Here is a 22,757-nt window from a genome sequence, read left to right as displayed (position 1 = left end):
AAATCCATGCTGAACGTACATCCCAGAGACATTCAGTTGCAGGGCAGCAAACGAGACATGTAGCATGACGATGTCCCAGCTGCACGTCTGAGCTCTGTAATCACAGCTACAAAAAACATCTCCACCCCATAGATGCATCTTCCCTCCGCAAATGTTTTCAAGTTTTGCCTTAGATCACATACCTCTTTTTTTTTTTTTTTTTTAAAAACAAGGCTATGTTGGGATAACCCAAAAGCAGCTAGGTTTGAGGAGGAGGAATTGCTCCTCTTTTCAGTTAAGTTAGTCAAGTCATTGGGCTTGAAAAAGCCAACCATCAAATGATCAATTTCCACTTTAAAAAAAAATAAATCACTGCTTCATTTTGGATTTTTCTCCATCACCCTTCTACAAACAAATTAACAATATCTGGAATCACCGTAGCTCCTGATAAACGTTCTGGATGCCACTAAAAACTTTATTCTTCAGGGGTGAAATTCTTTCTTGAGCTGGACAAACATTGCATGTGGTTTTCCAACTGAAAAAAAATTTTTCCATGTGTTTTAGCTCTACCTCATCTACCTCCAAGCTCTGTGTCCAAGACAGCCCCCCGTGCTTTGGTACCGAAGCTGAGGGGACAGCCAAGCGCTATTCAGGTGTGCCCAACAACTGCCCTAGGAACATCCCTGGCCTCCAGGGACAGCCAGCAAGGCATTTTAACCTCCGGTTGGACTAGCCGGCACTTAAAATTAAGTGCTTTGCTGAAACAGGCACAAAGCCACTCCACATTTGCACAGTCCAAATACTTATCTATTCTTACCCATGAAGAATTATGTCATATTTTGCCTTATCTCACAAGCCAGAAGAACTTCCTTAGCATTTACTTTCCTAAGTACAAGGGGCAGGCTCACTCAATTTTTTAATTTCCCTCCCCTCCCCGAGTCAGGATGCTGTGATTTAGTTACAGGAAGGTCGTATTGGCAGCCTTGCACAGGGTGTTCGCAGTTCACCACTCCTAAAGCTTTACTAAACCCTAGTTCCCGGTACTTATTTCTCCCCACAGTCGTAGCCACAACCAGCTGACACACCAACGCTGCACATCACCCATCACTGGACAACACCAAAACCAGTTTCTCTCTGCTGCTGTACTGAGAAAGTCATCCCGCACCTCTGACACCTCTCTCTAGCTGGCATAACACGCAGTCGTTTACCAAAAAAATAAAAGTTTTTCCCTAGTTGTTTGGAGGCAGTTACCCTTCACCACAAAGGGCCAATGAAAACACCTTGGGCAAAGCTAAGCAATACAACGATCTGTAATTGTTTTAGATGATGCCCAAGTTCAACTAACATTAGCATCAAGCTCTGCAAGTATGTCAGGGAAAAGCACTCGGATGTGCCCACACGCCTCTCTCTCCTACTGCTCTTAGTGCCAGTTTTCAACAAAGGTGGAAGAATAACCCAGTCTCGGTTCTTCCCGCCTATGAACCAAGGATGAAGATGGACAAGTGACTCATCTCTAAGACAGGGGAAAAAAACCATGGGATCATAGAATCTTCGTGGTTGGAAGGGACCTTTGAGTCCCTTGATAATCGAGTCCAACCATACACACACAAAAAAAAAAACCAAAACAAAACCACGGAAGCAAACAACCAACCTACAATCTCTGCCACCACAGCATGCCCTGAAGTGCCAAATCTACACGTTTCTTAAATACCTCTAGGGATGGTGACTCAGCCACCTCCCTGGGCAGGCTGTTCCAGTGCCCGACCACTCTTTCAGTAAAGTCATTCTTCCTAATATCTAACCTAAACCTCCCCTGCCGCAGCTTCAGACCATTTCCTCTGGTCCTGTCGTTATTCCCCTGGGAGAAGAGGCCAACACCCACCTCTCTACACCCTCCTTTCAGGTAGTTGTAGAGGACAATGAGGTCTCCCCTCAGCCTCCTCTTCTCCAAGCTAAACATGCCCAGCTCCCTCAGCCTCTCCTCATATGCCCTGGTCTCCAGACCCCTCCCCAGCCTGGTCGCTCTCCTCTGGACACGCTCCAGCACCTCAATGTCCCTCTTGTACAGAGGGGCCCAGAACTGAACACAGCACTAGAGATGAGGCCTCACCAGTGCCGAGTACAGAGGCACCATCCCTTCCCTGCTCCTGCTGGCCACGCTATTCCTGATACAAGCCAGAATGCTGTTGGCCTTCTCAGCCACCTGGGCACACTGCTGGCTCATGTTAAGCTGGCTCCACCAGCACCCCCAGGTCCTTTTCTGCCGGGCAGCTTTCCAGCCACTCTGCCCCAAGCCTGTAGCGTTGCCTGGGGTTGTCGTGACCGAAATGCAGGACCCAGCACTTGGCCTTATTAAACCTCATACAGTTGGCCTTGGCCCATCGATCCAGCCGATCCTCTCCTCAGACCCCACTGTGGCTGCTGAGACCTTCAGAAAAACTGCCCGTTACTGCCAGAACGCGTTACTGTGCATCGCAACACCAGTCTCTCTGACAAGAGTCATCTCACCCAGCAGCTCCTATGAAAAGCACCAGACTCGGTCCCAAGAACACGACACTAACGGGAAGGACTGTCCCTTACTGGTCGCATCTTGCGTGTGACAATCTTGTGTTACCCTCCACACAGACAAATATTTGCTGGTTAATTTTTATATGGGCTTTTTGTTTTAATTATAGTTCCACTAGTCAACTATGATGGGCATTAGGATTATAGTGCTATTTTCGCCAGTATTAATCTGCGCTAATATATTCTTTCTGCTATCTTGTATTCCACTCCTCCACTGCCCAGAGGAGGGTATTACTGCAGCATACCTGCTAAAACACGTATGATTTCAAATTCCATTTTTTCCCCCCTTTTGAAGAAACTTTTCATTACTTCTGAGCTCTTTGTTTCCAGGGCGGGATATTTCACCCCAAAAATGAGTTTTCGGTTCCAATATTACCCCTTTTTCTTACCAAACGTGCCCACAAACTGGGACTTGTATTGTGTTCTGCTTTGCTACATAACAAGGAATTGGAATGATCAGGATCGTTACGCGTTGTTTTTTCTGCTTTATGAAGCATCTACAACACCCTTAGACACAGATGTCAGCATTAACACCTTTAAAGAAAAATAAAATAGCCCCCTCAAAATTTGTTTTTAAAGTGGTTCAAGGTTTAATTAAGAGGCCACAGTAATGAGGCAGACTTTGCGTTAGGGCTGTACCATCCAAGATCACAGCTATATACACTATAAGGAAGTAAAGACGACACTGGCACAATCTATGATTTACCGAGTTCAACCTGGAACATGATCTCTGCTCCCACTTCCAATCTCCACTTGAAACGGAGATTGCCAGAAACACAAGCAAACAAATACCCTGTTCTTTAAGTTGTGGTCTCTAAAGAGCATGCTACTAGGGTAGGAAAACACGCAATTAATAAAAAAGGCAAAAAATTAGGAACCTGACCAAAACACAGGGTCAGTGCGACAACATACTACTCTCATCTGCAGCATGAAGCAAAGGCCCTGCATACACAGCTCACGTCCCTGAGCTCTGCTTTGCAGGCAAGAGCTCTGCAGGCTGTCTCCACAACGCAAATCTGTGCGGGAAGGGCACCTTCAGTTGTCCAACGAGGGAAAGTCCAGAAAATACCCCTCAACCCACAGCATCTCATAGTAAGAGGTAGTAGCAAGTCATCCCAACAGGATGGAACTGAAGGGTCACCCCGAAAGGCCTCTCACTGCATTTTTGGCACAACATATTACTAACACAAAGAAACATTTTTTTAGAGGTTTCCCAATACTGCCAGGTATCACAAAGGAGCCTGACTGTTGCCAAGAATCCAGTCTTAAAAGTGAGTATTAGATTCGTTACTCACATGCTTGCTTCAGTCTGGTGAACGATTAATCGCAGATAGAGTCAAACAGTGTTTTCTACACCCTCTGCTTTTTTAGAAGGCAGCAGAAGGCAGCCTGCTACTGTAACGCCTGCAGGTAAAGGGGCACTTCAGTGAGACAAGCGAAGACACCAGACTCACTGCAGTTAAACAGATAACTGCAGGATCACTAGCACGGCCTCCAGTATTTTCTTCCCTTTTCGTGATCATCTCCACCTAAGCAACATCCAAAAAGGTGAGCGCTTTGGACCTTCAGACTTCTCTCTCCCTTCAGTTGCTTTATAGCTTTTGACTAACATACAAAATCTGCATGAACGAAGAGGATTTTACTCTTTCCCCAGTGGAGTCAAATGCAGGTGGGCCAAGGATGACAAGATTAATGGACATGAGGCTTTCTGCAGCCTCACCTCACCCCCTCCAAACTGCAACAGAACGCCGGTAAGCAACATGGGACTGTCTCACTGAAAAAGCACGGCCCTATGTCACTGTCTGGCACGAGATTTCCCCTGACTCAGCCTCTCGCTTACAGGCAGGACTGACAGTGCCCGTAGTCACTCCTGACGTGTCTGTCTAACCTGTTCCTTAACTACGCGCACATTCTGCACATGCTCCTGAGCAGTTTATTCCTGGGCTGTTATTACCCTCACCATCAGGAAGTCTCACCAAACTCTCCATTGACTTGATTTCAACCCCACATTCTTACCGTACACACCACAGACATCGGCAAGCGACTAACCAGTCTTTTCTCCACAACCTCCTGGCACAGCTGGGGGTATGCTATCCTACCCAGACTGTCTTTTCCAGATTACCTAGCACAGAAAGAGTTAAAAAAAAACTTCATAGAACCACTGAATGGTTAGAGTTGGAAGGGACCTTAACGATTATCTTCGAACCCCCCTAGCCTGGGCAGGGACACTTGGTTGTCTAGATGACGTTGCTCAAAGCCCCATTCAGCCTGGCCTCCAAGCAGTGGTGGCTGTATTAATGTTCTCCCTTGTGTTTGTATTTCGTTGTTTTAGTACTACATGTCGGAGCGTCGTTCATCGTGACACTTGGGGTTTGGGATTTAATTAATGCCTATGACTCACTCTCCCACCCAATTCCACAATTACGTTAGGGTATTTACATGTTACTTTATATCTATATAAGCAAAGATTATTCACCCTCAAGAGTTGCATGCACAGAGAACACACAGCCTGTCCTAGAGGCACAGGCTTGCATCACGTCTCAGGAGTATGTAGACATAACTGGTATTTGTTTCCCATGATCCGGGCTACAAAATTAGGATTTTCTTTACCTAGGCTAAGCTGCGTCAACAGCTTGCAAGCTCTAGCACAAAGCAGTGACAGGGTGTGCTCAGCCACCAGCTGAAACAGAACAGGCTCATACACGGAAACCCACAGCTAGGAGTGCGACTCGAATGACTTTGTGAAGGTGGCCATGAGAACAGAGGGCTGAAACGCAGGACACGCTGCACAGACAACAGAAGCAGCAGTCGTCTCTGTGGAACCAAGAAGGCCCGAATATGGATGTCCTGGTCTCACTACACCCAAGTTCCTCTAACTCCAAGCAGTGCCTGTGGTTTTGCGTGTACATGTGTGTTATAAACCAGAGTCCAATTCTGAACAAGAACAAAACAAAACCCCTTATCCCCTGCCAACACACTCTCCAGCTGAGAAAAGTAGATAATAATGCTAAACTAAACAGGTCTACTCTCAGCCGAGATTTTCTACCTCAAAGGAAATAACAAGCTTTACTCCGTTGGTTTTTGTTTTATTCTTTTTGAGTCACTTGACTTATGCTAAAGCATAGCAGTGCCAAGTTCAAGGGACTACTTCAACCTAAAAGGCCTGCCCCAGCACCTCCTAGAGCAGTATTTGGAGCAAGCTATTGAGCTGAACTCTACATATCAGAAATACAAACCGCTTGTCTCCGCAGAGAAGCAAGCAGAGTCTCTGCACAGTACTGCAGTGGATCTTCAGCTCAAGGTCTCTAAAATAAAGATACAACTCCTTATAGTCCACACAGGCCTAATAGCAATAAAGCACATGAGACAGCCGAAAACAAAGTAGCATGCTTCCTTTCAGCCACGGGAGGAGTCTCCCGGTGCTTATTTCCAAGAGGAAAGATACAGCTCTTGGTGTCTTACCTCGCTGCAGTCACTTGTACAAGGAGTTAAACACCATTAAACCAAACCAAACATCAGCGTAGATTCTGCTCAGTGTAGAACTGCTCTGGGAAAATTATCAAATCAGATCTTGAAACATCAATCGCCAAATAGCCTGAACATTTATCTTGAGGGCAAAGACCAAAAAAAAAAAGCAGACCACTAACTCCAGCTGAAAGAGCTTAATTTGTCTAAGTAGCAATGGTCACAATCATTCAAATTTCATCCACGTTCTGACCATTTTAAGTGGCTGTAGGAGCGAATCAGAGCTTCAGAACTGCAGGGAAAGTAGACAGCACCCAGACAAAGCCTACAGGACACCTAGTATTTCAAGACAGGAAACCTGAAACAGGCACAAATATCAGGAGAATCAGCTGAAACCTGCATCTCCCCAGATGAAATACTAAGCAGATGGAAAACTGGCTAAGCAGGTACATTTGCAACAAGGTGGGGAATTTAATAGCGACCATACTCAAAAGAAGGCTGTAATGGTACAACTGTAAAAAGTCAAGAGACCTCCGAGATAAACTGAACTTACAAGAAATGCAGTTTCTCATTTTATAAATATTTCTAGGGTTAGTTTAACTGAAGAAAACATATAAGGAACATGGACACAAGTTGTGTGTCAAGTTATCCAAGGATAGCGTCCTCCTGGCACAGGACAAACTCTTGAAGAATACTCAAACTTTGCTGGGCAGCAGCCCTGTACAATCACCAGCCCACCCTCCCCTCCTTGCAGGGCACGCAAGGACCGTACACAACTCGCTTCCTCCTACCAAAGGCTGGGGCTTCACAGAGCTGTTCTGCCGTCAGAGGAACACAGTGTTGGGAAATCAAGGTGGATTCTGAGTTCACCTGGTCCATATTCATACCAACCTCAGGTCCTAAACTCACATTCAGTCCTCTGTTTCACACAGCCAGCCTGTGGCAGAGAATTACACACGCAGTCCTACAGCTCCAGAGGTCTCAAGGTTTAGGCAGGAGGCCCTGCACTCTTCCACCAACGACAATCATTTTAAGCAGCAAGAAATTCTCCACGTAGCTCACGTTTGAGCTGGAAAGAATTTGGTCTCCATGAAGTAAATTTGCACACATGAGCAATACGGTTTGCGTGTTCTATGGGCTTAGAAGAAGAGGAGCCTCCATTGCTGGCCAGCAACAATCTCTTAGGCAGCTTCATGCTGAGCAAGTTTGCTGGGCACAGACAGCCCAGCATCTACATCAGCTTTGCGTCAGATACAAAATGCAACTGCTGCACGACTGACTTAGTGGGACGGGGGAAAGAAAAAGTTTTGAAAAGCCAAACAACAAAAAATAAACAGCTTACAAAGGTATCTCCAGTCATGCGTGTTGACTAGACAACACACATCACCAAGGCAGAGATCCGCATCCAGTACTGCAAAAAAGCCCAAGGTGTGCACGTGAAGCCCTGCTTTTTAGAAACTCCTCTCACTACCAACTGAAAACCAGCAGCAGCTCTCGCTCAGAGCCCCAGCTGCAGCGCTGCTTAAGCTCTAGTCTCAAAATACCACCAGACAAACTTTAGTAGAGCATCTAGCACATCTACTAGAGTAAAGGACCTCTCCCCAGGTAAAACGAATGCTCAAGCTCCTGTCAGCTCACGGGTCAGATTCTCAGCAAAAGCAAAGCCGGGACATAGTTAGCCCTACACGGATTTACCATAGCTGAGAATCCTAATGTGATTATCCAATATTACCAACATAATTACAGGGCCCTCGCTTAATGTCATTGCTGCAATATCTAGGCCATGACAAGACAGATTTAGATTTACAGGCTCCACCCTCTTCTTGGCGCTTTTTAAATAGGCAGGACGTCAATGTTAGCGTGGCAGTCATGGGCACGAGCACCTAAATTGTGCAAAATAATACAACCAGAAACGTCACTCAACACAGAACAGAAGCACGGTCTTTACCTCTCCTAATTTTAGGACAGCAAGACTGGTTGGCTAGGGATTGTTGTCGGTTTTTTGGATGAACATTAGTTTATTAGCTATGATGCTCACAATTGCAAAGAGTCACAAAATATTTATATAGTCACAGGCACTTTCACTGCATTGACAACATGGAAAAAACTTAACTGCTTCTTTCTCACTTCTCTGGGTTTTATTTATCTGGGGGAAGGGGAAGAGGAAAGGAAATTAATCTCTGCCATGGAACAGCATATTAGAAGCCTAAAATAATCAGTGGGCAAGATCCATCCTGTGTATTAACTCCACATCCCCTTTTCAAGCTCTAGTCCAAGGGCAGCAATAGCTTGTCACACTGCCCATCCTCCAAGAGCGCAGTTAGAATACGGCCTGGGCATCTCGATTTAGGAGTATTAAAGTCTCACAGTATTTGTGACAGCAATTTCTTAACAAATAGCAACTCACTAAAGGCTACAGAACTGTACTGGCCTTCACAGCAGGAAGCACGTTCAGATGTTCGCGTGGGTAGATTTGCTATGTATGTGCTCCGCTTTACGGTCTTGCGCATCCACTCGATTCCTCCCTGACAGGCAGATCTGGAAACCCAAAGCTGACGGAGCAGTGTTTTATCACTATGCAGCAAGATACACGGCCTCCAAGTAGATTACTTGGCAAAGTACATCAGTCCCTCTCTATTCTGACAATTTTAGTCCTTGAACTTCCACTGTAACACTAAAAAAAAAAATAAATCAAAATTAATGGGTCATGAATAACTTGCAGCTTTTAAAAAAAAAACCAACAAAAAAACAAAAACCAAAAAAAAACCCAACAAAAAACCCCACACTTGTTTAGTTATCGGCCAGCCCTCTAAAAAGCACATTTGAGCTGCTATTATTCCAAGCAGCTGCTAATAGCATCTGAGACCTTGTTCATCTCCAAGTGAAATTAGCAATGGCATAAACATGCTGCGGAGCATGACTGTTTTTGAGCGAACACGACTGGAACTGCAAAGCCAAGCAAGAAGCTGCAGCAACTGCACGCAGCTGAAAAGCTTCACTGGAAAAGCGAGGAAGCAGTGAATCACATCGACAGGAGAGGAGAGAAAAACCAAAACTAGTTGAGCTGAGAGCAGCTGGTGGCTGGAGGTGGGGAGGAAGCAAAACTAAGCTGGCCAGGGCTGGGCCTGGTTTTTAACTGGACTTGCTTGCAAGGGCCAGCCAGAGTGCTTACTGAAGCCCTTAAGTGCTATGGTAACCGCAAACTCCGCTTGCGAAGCAATTATGCAAGGATCCAAAGAGAGCTCATGGCAACAGACAAGTTAGACATTTAGGAATTTTGATTACTATGGTAGCACCCAGACATCCTTACTGAGCAAAGCAGCGTGAAAAACAAGAGAAATCTTAAAACATACATTCTACGAAAAGCTCGAGCTTATAGCTACCACGGTACTGTAAGAGCTTCACAACAGTGGACGGAGGTTTGTGTCAAACAAGTTTCTTCCGCTTAAACCCAGGAACGCCAATTTCAAGCTTTTCAGGTCTCCCACATAACTACAGGTATACTCTTGAGCCACAGAAGTGCCACCTCAGTGAGTAACAGGAAAACACAACTTATGGGCTACATCATATTCCCCGAGAAGAGGATACGCTAATCAAAGCCTGAAGACAGCAGTGAACTTTTCAACTCCTCAGTACATGCTAAGCATGGAGAGAGGTATCTACTATCCCACCAGGCAGCTCTCAGGGAACTCAAACCCCTAGGTACAGTCAGGAGCACGCGGTATCCATCGTTCTGCGCAGGGAAAAATCTGTTTAGATTAAAAAAAAAAATCAAATAAAATATCAGCCCTACAAGAAGCAGGGTTTTGTGGTTTTCCCCATATACACAGGTGAGGAAGGAGAGAGATACGAATAGACATATGTCTGCGTGTTCATTTGTCGGATGTCCAGAAACAGGAAAGGGTTGCAGGGGTCCAGAACCTGCACTCTTGTGGCTGTTGCTCACAAGCCCCATAATTTTTAGGGATTAAATTCATTAGCTCAAATGAACTTACATAACTGCTTGAGAATCCCAACTTACATATAATATACCAATATATGCGTTTCTAGCCGGCTCGGTAGCAGAAAAAGCTTCAAAGGTGCAACATAAGTGCTTCTTACGTTGTTAAGTTTAAAACAAAAGCAAAAGGTAGAAAACCACCATCTGTCCCACTCCAAAAATAGCATCATTTTAATTTCAAGAAAATCCAATACATGTTTAATCCTGTCACATGTTCTGTTGAATGCTCTGTGAGCAAGGCTGAGTTTGTGTGCTTCCTGTGGTCTCTGAACAACATCAGATCATTAGAAGACACTGTGTGTTAATTATCATGTCATGATCAGCTGTAAGATTACAGCAGCCTGCACCTAGCGATGCGTCTTTCTGAATGTGTCTCCTAAAGCGGCAGCAGACGAGCACATTTTGGTACCAAACGCAAATGTTGTGCCTCAGCAGGCACAGGCAAGGACAGCCAGGCATCTCCCAGGAGCATGGACAGTCTTTGTTCCGTGTTTGCGTTATGTGACACAAGGCCCTAGTCCATGATAAAAGTTCCTCAATGCTACGGTGACATGAATATTAATGGCACTGTGGTTAAAACACCAGACAAGGAGTTACATTTGCATTTAATACGAGGCTTCATCACTGCTTTCCTACATACCCTTTATCAAATTGCTACATCTTCACGGGCTTCAGTTTCTCATTTGTAAAATAATTTGATAAGCCTTTCCTCCACTCTCTGTTTGCCTACTTTGCAGAGAGGGGAAGGGGAACAACCACGCATGGAACCACACGCTCTGTGACACCTGGTACACAGGCGTCTTTATGGTCGCTGAAGAGCAGAAATGGCACAACAGTTCAAACTACAGCTGCTAATCAGGTATAGAAACAGAAGGGTAAACTCATATTCACACATCTGTAAGCATATCTTCTGACTCAAAAGCAACAGCTAAAGGCCAAAAGAAAGGCTCTGCCTTGCAGCAGATTGTTCTTGCCAGAAATAATGCACTCAAGGCACCCCAGGACCAAGTCTGCAAGGCCCCTTCCCTTTTTCTCTGCCATATTGTCCCTCCTTCACCCTTTGTTACTCCACAATCTACACATCAGTGCTCTGCAACACATTTTTTATTTCTTTACAAACATAATCAATAAAAAAAAAACAACACAGAACATAAGAACCAGCAGGATCTCACCAGTTGACAACTGGGGCTGTCTTATGTCATCTTACACTCACTGACTTTGTTTAAAGGCTTTAATGAATACGCAGCCACCAAAGAGCTTAAGCCAGAACACACTCAACTCTGTAAGCGGCACTTGCCGAAATTCCCAGGCAATATTCAGTGCATGTCAGCTAGAGTCCACATCACCCGCTCCCCAACACAGCCACGAGCATCCTGCTGACACTACCTGCACTGCAAGGGGGGAACTGAGGCACAGAGACATCGTGTGAGTTTAGCAGGTACCTCTCAAGCGTGTGAGCTGCCTAACAGGACATTTGCAGAACTCTACTCGAAGCAACAGGAATCCTTCGAAGAGAGAACGTTCCCATCCCAGCCACTGAGCCATCCTTGCTTATCTTCTGCCTTTACCCCAGCTTTGTCCCCCAAGAGAGATAGCGCTGCTTCTTCCTCCAGCCAGTGTCTCCTGCCTACTTGTGCTGAACCCCAGAGAGCTGGCTACTCCTCATTATTCATCTACCCTACACACCACGCGCATGCCTACCTTAACAAGAGGTGCTACAATACCCGAGTAAAAAAAAAAAAAAAAGAAATGCAGGTGTGTCAGCACACGAGTACATGCACACAGACACGTGCTTTCACAGATCCTTCTCCTAATTTAAAAGGATATTTTCTTTAAGAATTTCACTGTATCTTTCATGCCACCACTCATTTGCATATCCTCTGGTATTAGACGCTCCTTAACCAAAGGTCATGAAGACAGTTATTAGACCAGAGCGCAAGGGTCAACAGCAGCCACCAGTATCTTCATGTGAACGCACCGCAGTCATAAGGCAGGGACTTCCTATCGATCCAGCTCACTGCTCCGAGGCAGCAGCTAAACGCCTGAGAAAAGGTCTTTATTTCTGAAGCACTTCCCAAGTCAGAAGCAATTAATCCTTTGGAGATTCATGACAGGTAACTAAAGTATAACTGTCTTCACAGGTAGGTCGCGCAGACAAGGCATATAAAGCAATAGGTCTGCACTCCTGTGCTCCTCGCACACCAGCGCTGATTATCTGTGTTCATTTTAAGTATTTTAGAACACTTTGAAAGGCTGAGTTTTACATCACTGACGCTTCCACAACATCTGAATAGCTTCCACGCACAATCCAGTGTAGCAGTAAAGTCACAAAAACGGGTACACCACATCAAACCAAGGGTTCCTCTTGCTTGCTCTAGTGCTTTGAACAGAAACTGATGTTCAGGGAGAGCCCACATGAACCAGGCCACATCACGCTTCTTGTGGAGCATTCTGCACTTCTTTTAAGAGACAAGCTCTAAGTTTATTTTACTGATGTCATTAGAGCTGAGCAGCAAAAGCACATGACAACCTCACAAGCATCATTTAGCTTACAGAAGTAAAGGAGATAAAAGCTAACATTTCATCTGAATAACAGCCGGGCATTTACATAGCTTCAGAAGACCACGTATTTTACTATCACACCCTTGAGAACAGCATGCCAGATTGCTTTTTTAAGTTCACACAGGCACATTTTGGGGTCACCTCCCTATTACAGCCCTATGAAGACCAAATAGGAAGTAAAACCAGCATGTTCCCAACAGTGAATGAAGATCAGAGCTACCTGTCCTCATCACAGCACCGGCTTCCAGCTCAACTGTCAGGTGGATGTACGTACACACAAATTCTCTGCTTGGGGAACTCAGCTGCTGATGGCTTTTTTTATTTTTAATCTATGAGATCACTCGTCACCAGTACGTAATTTGTTTCTGCAAAATCATGAAGCAAACCAGATGCTATGAGCATCTTGTTCCAAAAGTCTTTAATCCAATCCTGCGACACATGGCCTGGGGTCCTGATGTCAGCATGGTTTCTGCCACAGAGCAAGCATAAATTTATGCCCAAATCACTTGTGTGCCAAGAGCATGCTCATTTGAAGCACAGAGAGGCAGCATTTGAGAGAAAAAAAATGGACTGCAATTAAAGCACTCAGTCTGGAAGGCCAGAGACCAATTCCTGACTTGGCCACACATACTCTGCATTTCTTCACCTTCATATCTCAGTGTATTATTTCCCAGCAGCCCTGAAAGGAATGGAAGGACATTTTTATAGACTGTGCCAGGGCTCAGATACTCCGGCAACAGGGTAGCGAGAGCTCCTCATGTTAGAGGAGCCACAGCAGCTCTCCTCTGCTTTCATTCTACTGTATCATACTGTAGGCAGCTAACAATAACCTTCATTTCCTTTAATGCAATTCCTGGACCTCCCACAAAAGAAGAAAAGGAAAGTTTCCATAATGATAAAAAGCCACAAATGAGGGAGAATTACCTTGCCACTGTGTTTACCTTAAGCCTTTCCAGATCTTTTCCTTGTGCTTGTAAATCATCGTCAGTATTGTTCCTACACTCGAAAAGAAGTACAGCAGCCAGTATCTGATTTAAGAAGGTATGTTTCCAAAACGATACCACCATAAGAACATCCCGTGCTTCCCCACATCCAAGAAAGAAGGCATCCTTTCCTGGGAAACTTATTTATTCAGTTACCTCTCATTATCAAAAGAGAACTCCTCCATAAACAGAGTTTGCTTATGGCATGTTTCTCCCTCAGAGACTTCCTGTCTCCTTCCACGTGTAAAACACGAGTAAACACTTACTTAGTACAAATGAAGGCAAATTGATTGTGACTTTCCAGGAGCGCAGCAGTGAGTCCCGCAGCTGACAAGCTGCTGTACAGCCTCAGTCTGTCCAAATTACTATTTTCCCTGGAAAAGTCCCCTTCAAAGCTTCCAGTCTCAATGCAAGTGTGCAGCACCTAGTCAGTTCTGACCCCTTATTAGCCATGATCGATGCAGGTGGGTGAGCTTGGAAGGCAGCAAGTGCTAAACCCAAAGTGGATTCCAGCTTGTCTTCAGCACATTTATAACTTACCACCTGCTCTCTTCTCTGCTGACAAGCTCCTGTACAAAGGGGAGAAGGCCCACAACACAATGAAAACATTACGGCAGCACACATTCTCCTTAGATCCAAAATATCATTGCTGGTGTTGCAATCAGAGGTTAGTAACCTGTTCATATAACTACTAGAGCACTTATGCAAGACAGGAGTTGGACAGTTAAACCCTATATTTTCCCCAGCCAGAATCCCAAAACTAAGCAACTGACGACTTCATAAGGATGTTGCAGGACTGCTTGCATTAGAAATTATTTTGTTTTAACATGGAAGGCTCCTTCTGGGCGGACAACTGCAGAAAACTCATCCCCCCCATGACTGCACTGGGCTAAAACTGCTATTAAATATGCTTTTAGCTAATATAGCTGTTAGGTAAGAAACTAGCCACCTCCATGTACAATCCCAGACCCATTCCATAAAGTTTACAAGTGAGGCTAGACCATGTGAGTCTCTGGCCTATACAACTTCTTACACAGTTAAATCCACTAACACCTCCTTTTCCTTCCTGATTACATTTAAGGACATGGCACACACTCTGCCCCAGCAAAATCTGTGCTGCTAAAAGCATCAAAGCACTCGGGGTACCCCATATTTACCAAATAACTCACCTGAGATTCTTCACCAGCTTGCCTGGCTCCTACACTCAACACCATCAGACTACTGAAATCTGACCGGTATCCTACCTAGCAGTGCAGAGCACATGCTCTGCCTCATAAGGTACGCAGGAAAAGCAACGGGGAAAAAACAAAACCAAAAAAATCACATGTCCCATTTCAAGAGGAGAAACAGTTTAATTCCTAATCCAAATCTCACTGGTCGGCTGATTCGCAGCTGTCACCTGGCAGAGGCTAGAAGGCAATAACTGACGAAGCACAGTTCAAAGGGATGTCTTGAACCAAACCACCCTGGAATTGGGTTGAGGGTCATGTAAAACCGCAAAATTTACCTCGGATGGGGCTTGTTTCAAAGTGAAGTTATTTCACAAGAAGCTCACATGTAATTTCAAAGGATGACAGTGACTTCACGTTACAGCGCTGCACGCTCCAGGGAAAGGGAGAGCTGGGGGTAATCCAGGCAGGGGTCAGCAGAAGTCCTCTGCAATTAGCCCAGACACACTTTTCGGCAGCTCAGGGGCCCACCTTCCCCCATCGGGCCCAGGTTGTGCATTCACAGCCTTACCAAGCCCTTCACACACACATTGGCCTGCAGGCCTGCTAAAGAAAGCCATGATGAAACCTTCTCACAATGTCTGTTTTTTTCAAAAAGGAGTAAAAAGTACAGCTTGCAAATTTAAGCTGATTTCGCATTGGTTTATAATGACTACCATTAAATGCTTTGAAATACACATTAGCTAGCAGCACACACACAGGCATTTATCTGAAAAAAATCTCAGCAAAATATCCGACAAGTACTAAATCTGAATCCCCTAGCTTATATATTTTAAGGGGAAAAGACTAGAAGTAGCACCTTCAGAAAAATACTACTAATTGAAAGAGTGACTTTTCACAGACCTGAAGAAACGCAGCCTGTAGCTTTTGCTAGAAGTAGACCAAGACAAACAAAATCCTAGCTTGAACACGCACCCCATCAACGCTTACATGCCTTGGATCAGTTCAGGACTCTCTTACAATATTGCAGGTATGCAGAGTAACACAAAACACAGCCCCCTGAAAATGGGACCCTGGGGCAACCCCCACTTTGTCTGTGGTAGCTCGGAGGAGTCCACGTGGCTTAGGGTCCTCTGCCATACATGCACATCCCACAAACGCCTTAGCAAATTTCTCATTTCTGGCAGCATTGTTCTCAACATTTCTGCTGCTCCGGTCCTCATCACAGAGACACCATCCTCCTTATAGCTCTAGCGCATGGTTTTTGGGGTTCTCCACCCCCCTACACACAGGCAAAAACAAAAAGCAGCATGCAAGTTGATCGCACTGCTTTGATTTCTTCTCATAAACAAACCAGTAAGACAGTAGCCTGACTCACCCACATGCGCAAACGCCTCCTGGGCATTCACCTCAGCTCCCCGAAACACCAGTCACCTTAAAGTCAGTAACAGCCCCTTCAGCCCATACTGGAGCACTACAGTGATGCCCCCACTTCAACCTTGGCCTTGCAGAACTTCAAGGCCAGCAGCACTGACCTCTCAGAGCAGTTAATCCTTGTGCAAACTTTGAGGGGAATTTTTCAAGAGATTATTCGTGCAGTTCTATGGATTAGAGCAAGACGACTACAAAGACTCAACTAAGAATCACCTATTGCAATATACTGCTTGTCAAAAAAAAAAACAACCACAAACAAACAAACACTGATTCACCGGTGTTATAACACCACGGACAAACAACCATTCAAGTTCCTTCTATGTTATTCCCATCTACTTCCTTCCCCACCCAGGAAAGGAAGAATCCAGGCACAACTATTTTTAAGGGGGTGGGGGATGTACCTAGCCGCAGTGGATATTTTGGGGGATCTACGCAAGAGACTGTGAGCATGGGGAGACATCTGCCATCTGGCACACTTCACAGTGCCTGCATTAAGGACTCCCATCCTGCCCAGGGAGGAGGCATCTTCAGCAGGATTGCTCAGCAGAACTGAGGGTGACCAGTCACAGCTTTGACAGATAGAGGTAAATCCCAACACTTTAATTCCAAAAGTTCTGGTTCAACCAGTTCCTCAGGCTTGCAACTCGAGTCTCCCTCACACCATCCATCATCATTTCAGAGAGTCTTTCTTTTAAGCCACTTTTACATCTCATTTATTTTCTAGGTTTCACATGGTGCACTAAAACACAAGCCTCTCCTCTCCCTTATAAAGCAACGGGGATGAGAGATGTTTCTTTCTCAGACAAGACACTCCACCTCCTCCTACAAAGTTCTTCCCAGGGGACTTTTCCTTTTAGCAGAAACAGCCAAGACTTCCCAAGTTGCTTTTTCAACACGGCGGAAACACCAAAATTCACTGCAGGTACAAAAAAAGTTTTCCAGCCGAGAATTCAGAACATCAGTAGTGCGGGGACCATGCTGCCAGACGGCTCCCCAGGTCTCCAGCTGAGTCAGTGAAAAAATGCTGTTTACCAGCACTTGGGGAGCGCACCCAGCTACACCAAAAGGCCAGAAGTATGCAAAGCTGCAGCACTTCTGACCCACGTTGACTCCCCAGATGACCTACATTTCCTATAAAGGAAATGGCATTTTCACCCCTCTGTTCCCATCAAAAGGTGACAAACTGCAAACCTACAAGCCACCTTGCTCTTGTCCCTTGGAGACTTCCCTCAACACGCAGAAGGATTTTGGACTGCCCACACCAGGAGTCTAACTGTGAGGAAAACACCTGCGCAGCACATTTCACCAGAAGAACTTCATTTGCCGTCTAGCATGGGCAGGAAGAGATGACAGCACCTATTTTACAGGCCTGCTGCACCTCACTTGGCCTCTGCGTGCAGATCTAAAAGTTGTAGCCAACACTAGGCCATGCTCCATCCAAGACGCCAGCCAAGAAACCAGGAGTCACAAGAAAAAGCCCTCACAAAAGTTCCTCCAGGACAGCAAGGTACAGAGGGGAGGTGCTTCTCCCACACAATCTGTGCTACCACCTCGCACCTTTGGTGGCTGTAGCTCAGGCCTGCCAAGCAGCAAAGAGGCCAGTGACACACAGGCTGGCTTCCTGGTGCTGTCAGCACCGGGGCAGAACCTGCCAACAGATTATTCATCAGCAAAAAAAGCCTCCGTTTTCCCCACGTTACCAGGATGAGGTCAACCTGCATTAAAAAAAAAAACCTGTGACAGCTTCTCAGGTTTAGCTCATATAGTTCCTAAGCTCCTTGGGCCAAAAGAGCCTTAGAAATATCAGCCAAGGCAAACCTATATTGCGAATTTCAAGTCAGGAGAAAAAAAATAGTATCACTAATAGATACTAGCTGGAGGGCTGGTTTTGGTGCTCCTCACAGCTCAGCAAGCAGCAGAACATATCAGAAACCATGTCTGAAAGATGGTCAGAGATCAATTTGCTTGTGCACTGTGGTGACTTTTTACAAATCTGAACACACACAGAGTCCCTTTTCCATTTTAGTGTTCCTTCTGTAAAAGCCAACACAGGTCCTCCCACTCAGCTCTCATAAAGCAGCTGCCCTCTCCCTCACAATTACAAGATCAAAACAAAACACTGTTTTGACTGAAATTGTAGAGGATGCTGCGCAGAAGATGGACCAGGAGCAGGTCTAAGGAGGCCAACATCTCCCTGAAGGTCAAGGCTAAGGTTACCAGCCAGAACCACTCATAAGGTTTCTTAGAGCCCAAACAAATAAAATGAAAAATCATAGTTAAAGCAGCAGTGCTGGTTACGATTTTAGAAAATACCACCACCAGCTAGCAGCACTGCAAGTACACATAAAGAGTTTTATAATCCCTACTGTTCATTTTTAGTTAATTGTTTTGTTTTGGAAAAAACTGCAATTAGGATTACTGCTTCCCCTGCAGAAAGCTCCCACAAACAGAAATCCCTCATCCCAGACCACAGCTAGCTCTGCTCAGCCTACCAGCGTTTTATTCCTCTCTGCTTAAGGTAAGAAAGGAGACAACTGGCTGAAGAAAGTTACAGTGAAGACCACCGCTTGCTTTCTTTACAGCACCTTGCTCTGCACCAAAATATTTGGCAATTTTGGTTTGGGGGTTGTTTTTTGGTTGTTTGTGGGTTTTGGTTTTCGTTTGTTTGTTTGTTTTTTAAAAAAAAACACCTCCCAGTTTAGGGAAAGTGAGAAACAATTAATTTCCAAAATACCCACAATTTCTAAAGACTTTACCAAAAAAAAACCCAAAACAAAACCAAGCCAAACCCACACTGGGCTTACACACGGGAAGACCAGAAATATCAGCTTGCAGATGCCACTGGATGGCAAGTCTGTCAAGGACAATGAAATTATCGGGGGAGCTAGGGACAGAGGGGGAGGCAGAGTGCACGGGAAAGGCCAAAGCCTCCCTCTCCAGCTTTCCTGAGGGAGAGAGGGAGGGAGGGATAAAGAAGCAAAGGCACAGGGCTCTGCAAGAGGCCCCGGGCTCTTACCTTCCGCCAGCACCTCGTCCACCGTCACCTGGTGCCGGCCGATGCTGAACACCCGCCCGATGTACCCGCTGCCCGGGCCGCCGCTGCCGCCGCCGCCGCCGCTGGTGCCCGACCCCGGGCCAGAGCCACCCTGCTCCCGACGCGAGTCGAAAAACTTCTTCATTTCTCAGGAGGCAGCAGCAGCAGCTGCCTGGTTAATGGGGGCGATGCTATTTTTAAGGTCCCAACCCCTCTGCCTTGTCCCTCCTGCAGCCCGGCCGGGCCCGGCGAGGGACACCCGGGGCCGCTCGTCTTGCGGGGCCAAGCCGAGCCAGGCGCGGTGTCCTCCGGGGGATTCACACCTGCAAAACCACAGGGAGAGGTGGGGATAACGGGAGGGGAAAGACGATTATCCCCACTGCACGGCCGGGGCCGCCGCAGCCCCCTCAGGGAGCCCCGACCGACAGGGCCCCCCGCCCGGTACCTCTCTGCGGGCGGGGGGTGCCTCCATGCACCCGAGGGCCGGCCTGCCGTAGCCCCACCAGGCTGCCCGCGGCGGGTCACGGCGGGGGTCGCCTGCCGGCAGGGCCCGGGGCCCGCATCGCTGCCTGGCGGAGCTCCCGACGGCCACCGAGCCCGTCAGGGACCGACCCCGCCGCCGCCCCCCGCCGGCCCCATCCGACCAGGAAATGGGTTGTCACAGGAAGTCCCGGCTGCCGGCGGGAGCACCGCCCCCGCCAGCCCCGAGGGCTCGGACAGGCCCCGCCGCCCCGGGATGGCCCCACCACCTCCACCGGCGGAGCCAGGCGGGAAGGCGGCCGGCACCCCGCGCCCCACAGCGCGGCGGAGGAGGCGAAGGCCCTTTGGCGTCTGGAGGAGGGGAGGGAGGGGGGAAGGGGAGTAGGTGGAATGGCGGCAGCCGGCCCCGCCGCGGGGCACTCTGGGAGCGGTAGTTCCCAGTCGCCGAGCGGCGGCTGCCGCATCGCCGCGGCGGGGACTACTACTCCCGGCATGCCGCCCGGAGAGGATGGGGAGAGGAGGCGGTGCCGGCCGGGGGCGTCCTGGAGAGGGACCCCGGAGCGGAGGGCTCCCCTCAGCCCGGGCGGGCTCCTGGTGGGGTCGAGGGCGAGCGGAGGGTGCCCCGGGGCCGTTTCTTCACCTCAGCGGGAGGGATGGCCGCTGAAATCCTGTCAGCGAGGAGCAGCGGCCCGCGCTGGCCCCTCGCCGCACCTATTTACGTTTATTTTTGAAATAGTGCACTTAAACTTGACATGTTTTCGTATCGCAAGCCCGCTACTGGGACATCTTGGGCTCGGCCTGAAGTATGAGGCTTGTCTTCACTATGCCCTGCTAGCGCCTCGTTCAAGAGCCTCAAATAAAACTAAAAATAAACTTGAGAGATCCCCAGCCCTCAAAACTTGAGTGCCTCAAACCCAGCAGTTGGTATCGTAAGGCCTGCACCTTCAATTTACTATTAAATTACAACTTTCTCTTCCCACACCAGCACCTCACGGCTGGCAGCGAGATGCCCGTAAGCAGCAACACAGCCCATCCAAAGAACCCAAAGTTCAGGCTTCACCGTTTAGTTTAGCTCAAGACTCATGAAATTTCCTTTAAATGTACTTTGGGTTCTTTCCAGCCTTTTCCCCCCCCCACCCCTCAGAAATAAGGAGATTTTTCCAGCCTATGGCGCCCGCAGCAGATGGCTCCTCTCCTTTCCACATGCATTAATGGGGAAGGCCAGAGCTGGCATCTCAAACAGCAGAGGGAAATGTTAAAATGGCAAAAATTGGTTTTCCCAGCCTGCGTCCCAGAGTACAGAACCATGAGGAGCGTGTGGCTACCAGAGGAATGGCTCCGTGACAGCACCGCGCTCCTTCCTGCACTCTGGCTGGGGCAGGAGAGGAAACCGGAGCACGCTCGCGTTTTCCCGATGACTATTATTTTCTGTATTACAGCAATAACTACAGCCATCCTGCTGACAAGCTCCTGTCCCAAGCGGATAGGCTGGGCAGGCCCTGCTTACTGTGAGATGGCAAAAATATTTACTCTTTGCACAGCCCTTTTCCTTTTTCCTACATCACTGCCTTGCTTGAATGGGCTGGGTTTGGGGCATGAGCTTCCAGCAACACCAACAAGACTGGATCAGCGTGTTGTAAACAGACCTAATTGTTATTTTCGCCCTAATGTTTGAAGACTTTTAAGATACATATGGACCTCAGAACAGGGAAGTAAAATCGCCGGTGATAATATTTAGCGTGTTGGATACAGAGATCTAAAAGTGCATCACAGCACAGTTACTCATCTGCTGATGCACTGTGCCTCTTCGTTACGGTTAGTGCCACACCTCTTCCGTCATCCCTGTTCTCAGGAGTTCTTGTAGGTGAGGGTCTACAAGCCCACCCTGCAGACCTCAAAGTCCTCCTGGACCACCACCGTTCACCCATAGTCTGTAGGGTGCTGCAGGGTGGCACCTACCTGCGCCTCATTCCCAGGTGTCTCGTACAAGACGCCCTAAGTCCACGCAGCTGTAACGGCCGTCATTTCGGCTGGTCAGCTAACACAAGTGTGAAAACAGTCCTTTTTCATTTAGCAGGCTTTAGTCTTCATTAAACCTTGCTTGGCTGTATGATGAGTTGCCAGTGGTCAATACAGAAGGTTCACTTGCCCTTCGTATTAAATACGAACTAGGCAAATTCTACATTACTTCTATCCCCAGGCACCTACGAAGGCTGAGGCAAAACACCCAGCGCAAAAAGAGTGTCCCGTAATCAGTGATTTCTGGGGACTCTGCAGAACTGAACAATTTCCAAGGAAATTGGGCAACTGCATGCAGTACAGGGAAATGACTCATTTCCAACTAAAGAAGATAAAGCCTACTGCCTTGCAAAGAGCTTGCAGATGCACTGCTGAGCATCCTAACTAGGCACTGAGAAGTACTTTTTTTTTTTTTTTTTTAATGTACCTGGGAGTGCTGAGGCATAATGCAGGCGAGCATCAGACCCGTGCACAACTATGGAGCCCTGACGTTCTGGCCACAGGCGCACAAACCGCCAGTGACCGTTTTGGTGAGCAGAACCTTGGCTGCAGATGATGATGATGTTCTTTATTCCAGAAGGCACGAGTCTTGGCTCCACTGCTGCAATCCCAGTGACCTTCACAGGGATCAGAGAGAACTGAGCCTGAAAGCTTTAAGTGAAAGAGCTAATCAGTGATTGCCAGCAGAGACATGGTCTAGTGCTTCTCCTGCGTTAGCCTGGAGCAACTCCAGAGCCTTCACAGATTTGGCCCGCTGCTGAGAGAAACCTCGATCTGACTAATAGTGTCAATCTTTAACACCAAATTTGAGCTGTTAAAATCCCGTGATGCTGGTTTTGAAATATTCAAGTCCTGATGATGCGGTCAGCAGAGCTGTTTGCTTGCATGTCGTCTCCCTGATCCCTGGCTCCCATATACTGCCGAGAAAATGTATTCCAGTCCCTGGGAAGAAGCACGTTAATACGGCTGCATCCCTCTTGATCAAACTTTCCGGACAGCTCAGCATTTTCTAAATAAAAACAGAAATAAACACGTTTGCAAAGGTTTCACGCAAGTAACCTAAAAGC

At 47.1% G+C, this 22,757-nt stretch overlaps 1 protein-coding gene across 5 annotated transcripts in view; it reads right to left on the bottom strand.

The window, feature by feature from the left end:
* The window catches only part of AAK1 (AP2 associated kinase 1), an 89,581-nt gene extending 69,591 nt beyond the window's left edge, over window positions 1-19,990 (bottom strand). For 2 of the 5 annotated variants that reach the window (XM_063358705.1, XM_063358707.1), the window contains exons 1-2: window positions 19,637-19,990; window positions 19,174-19,514 (exon numbers count right to left, since the gene is read on the bottom strand). In XM_063358705.1, the coding sequence (XP_063214775.1) occupies window positions 19,174-19,336 (163 nt within the window). In that variant the 5' untranslated portion in view covers window positions 19,337-19,514; window positions 19,637-19,990. Of the gene's footprint in view, window positions 1-19,173 lie in introns of all 5 variants that reach the window. The other 3 variants (XM_063358708.1, XM_063358709.1, XM_063358706.1) reach the window with 3 other exon arrangements.
* Window positions 19,991-22,757: the final 2,767 nt, after the last annotated feature.

Source organism: Chroicocephalus ridibundus, chromosome 23 (assembly GCF_963924245.1).
Source record: "Chroicocephalus ridibundus chromosome 23, bChrRid1.1, whole genome shotgun sequence".
In the NCBI taxonomy this organism is placed as follows: domain Eukaryota; kingdom Metazoa; phylum Chordata; class Aves; order Charadriiformes; family Laridae; genus Chroicocephalus; species Chroicocephalus ridibundus.
This window is presented reverse-complemented; position numbering and strand designations above follow the sequence as displayed.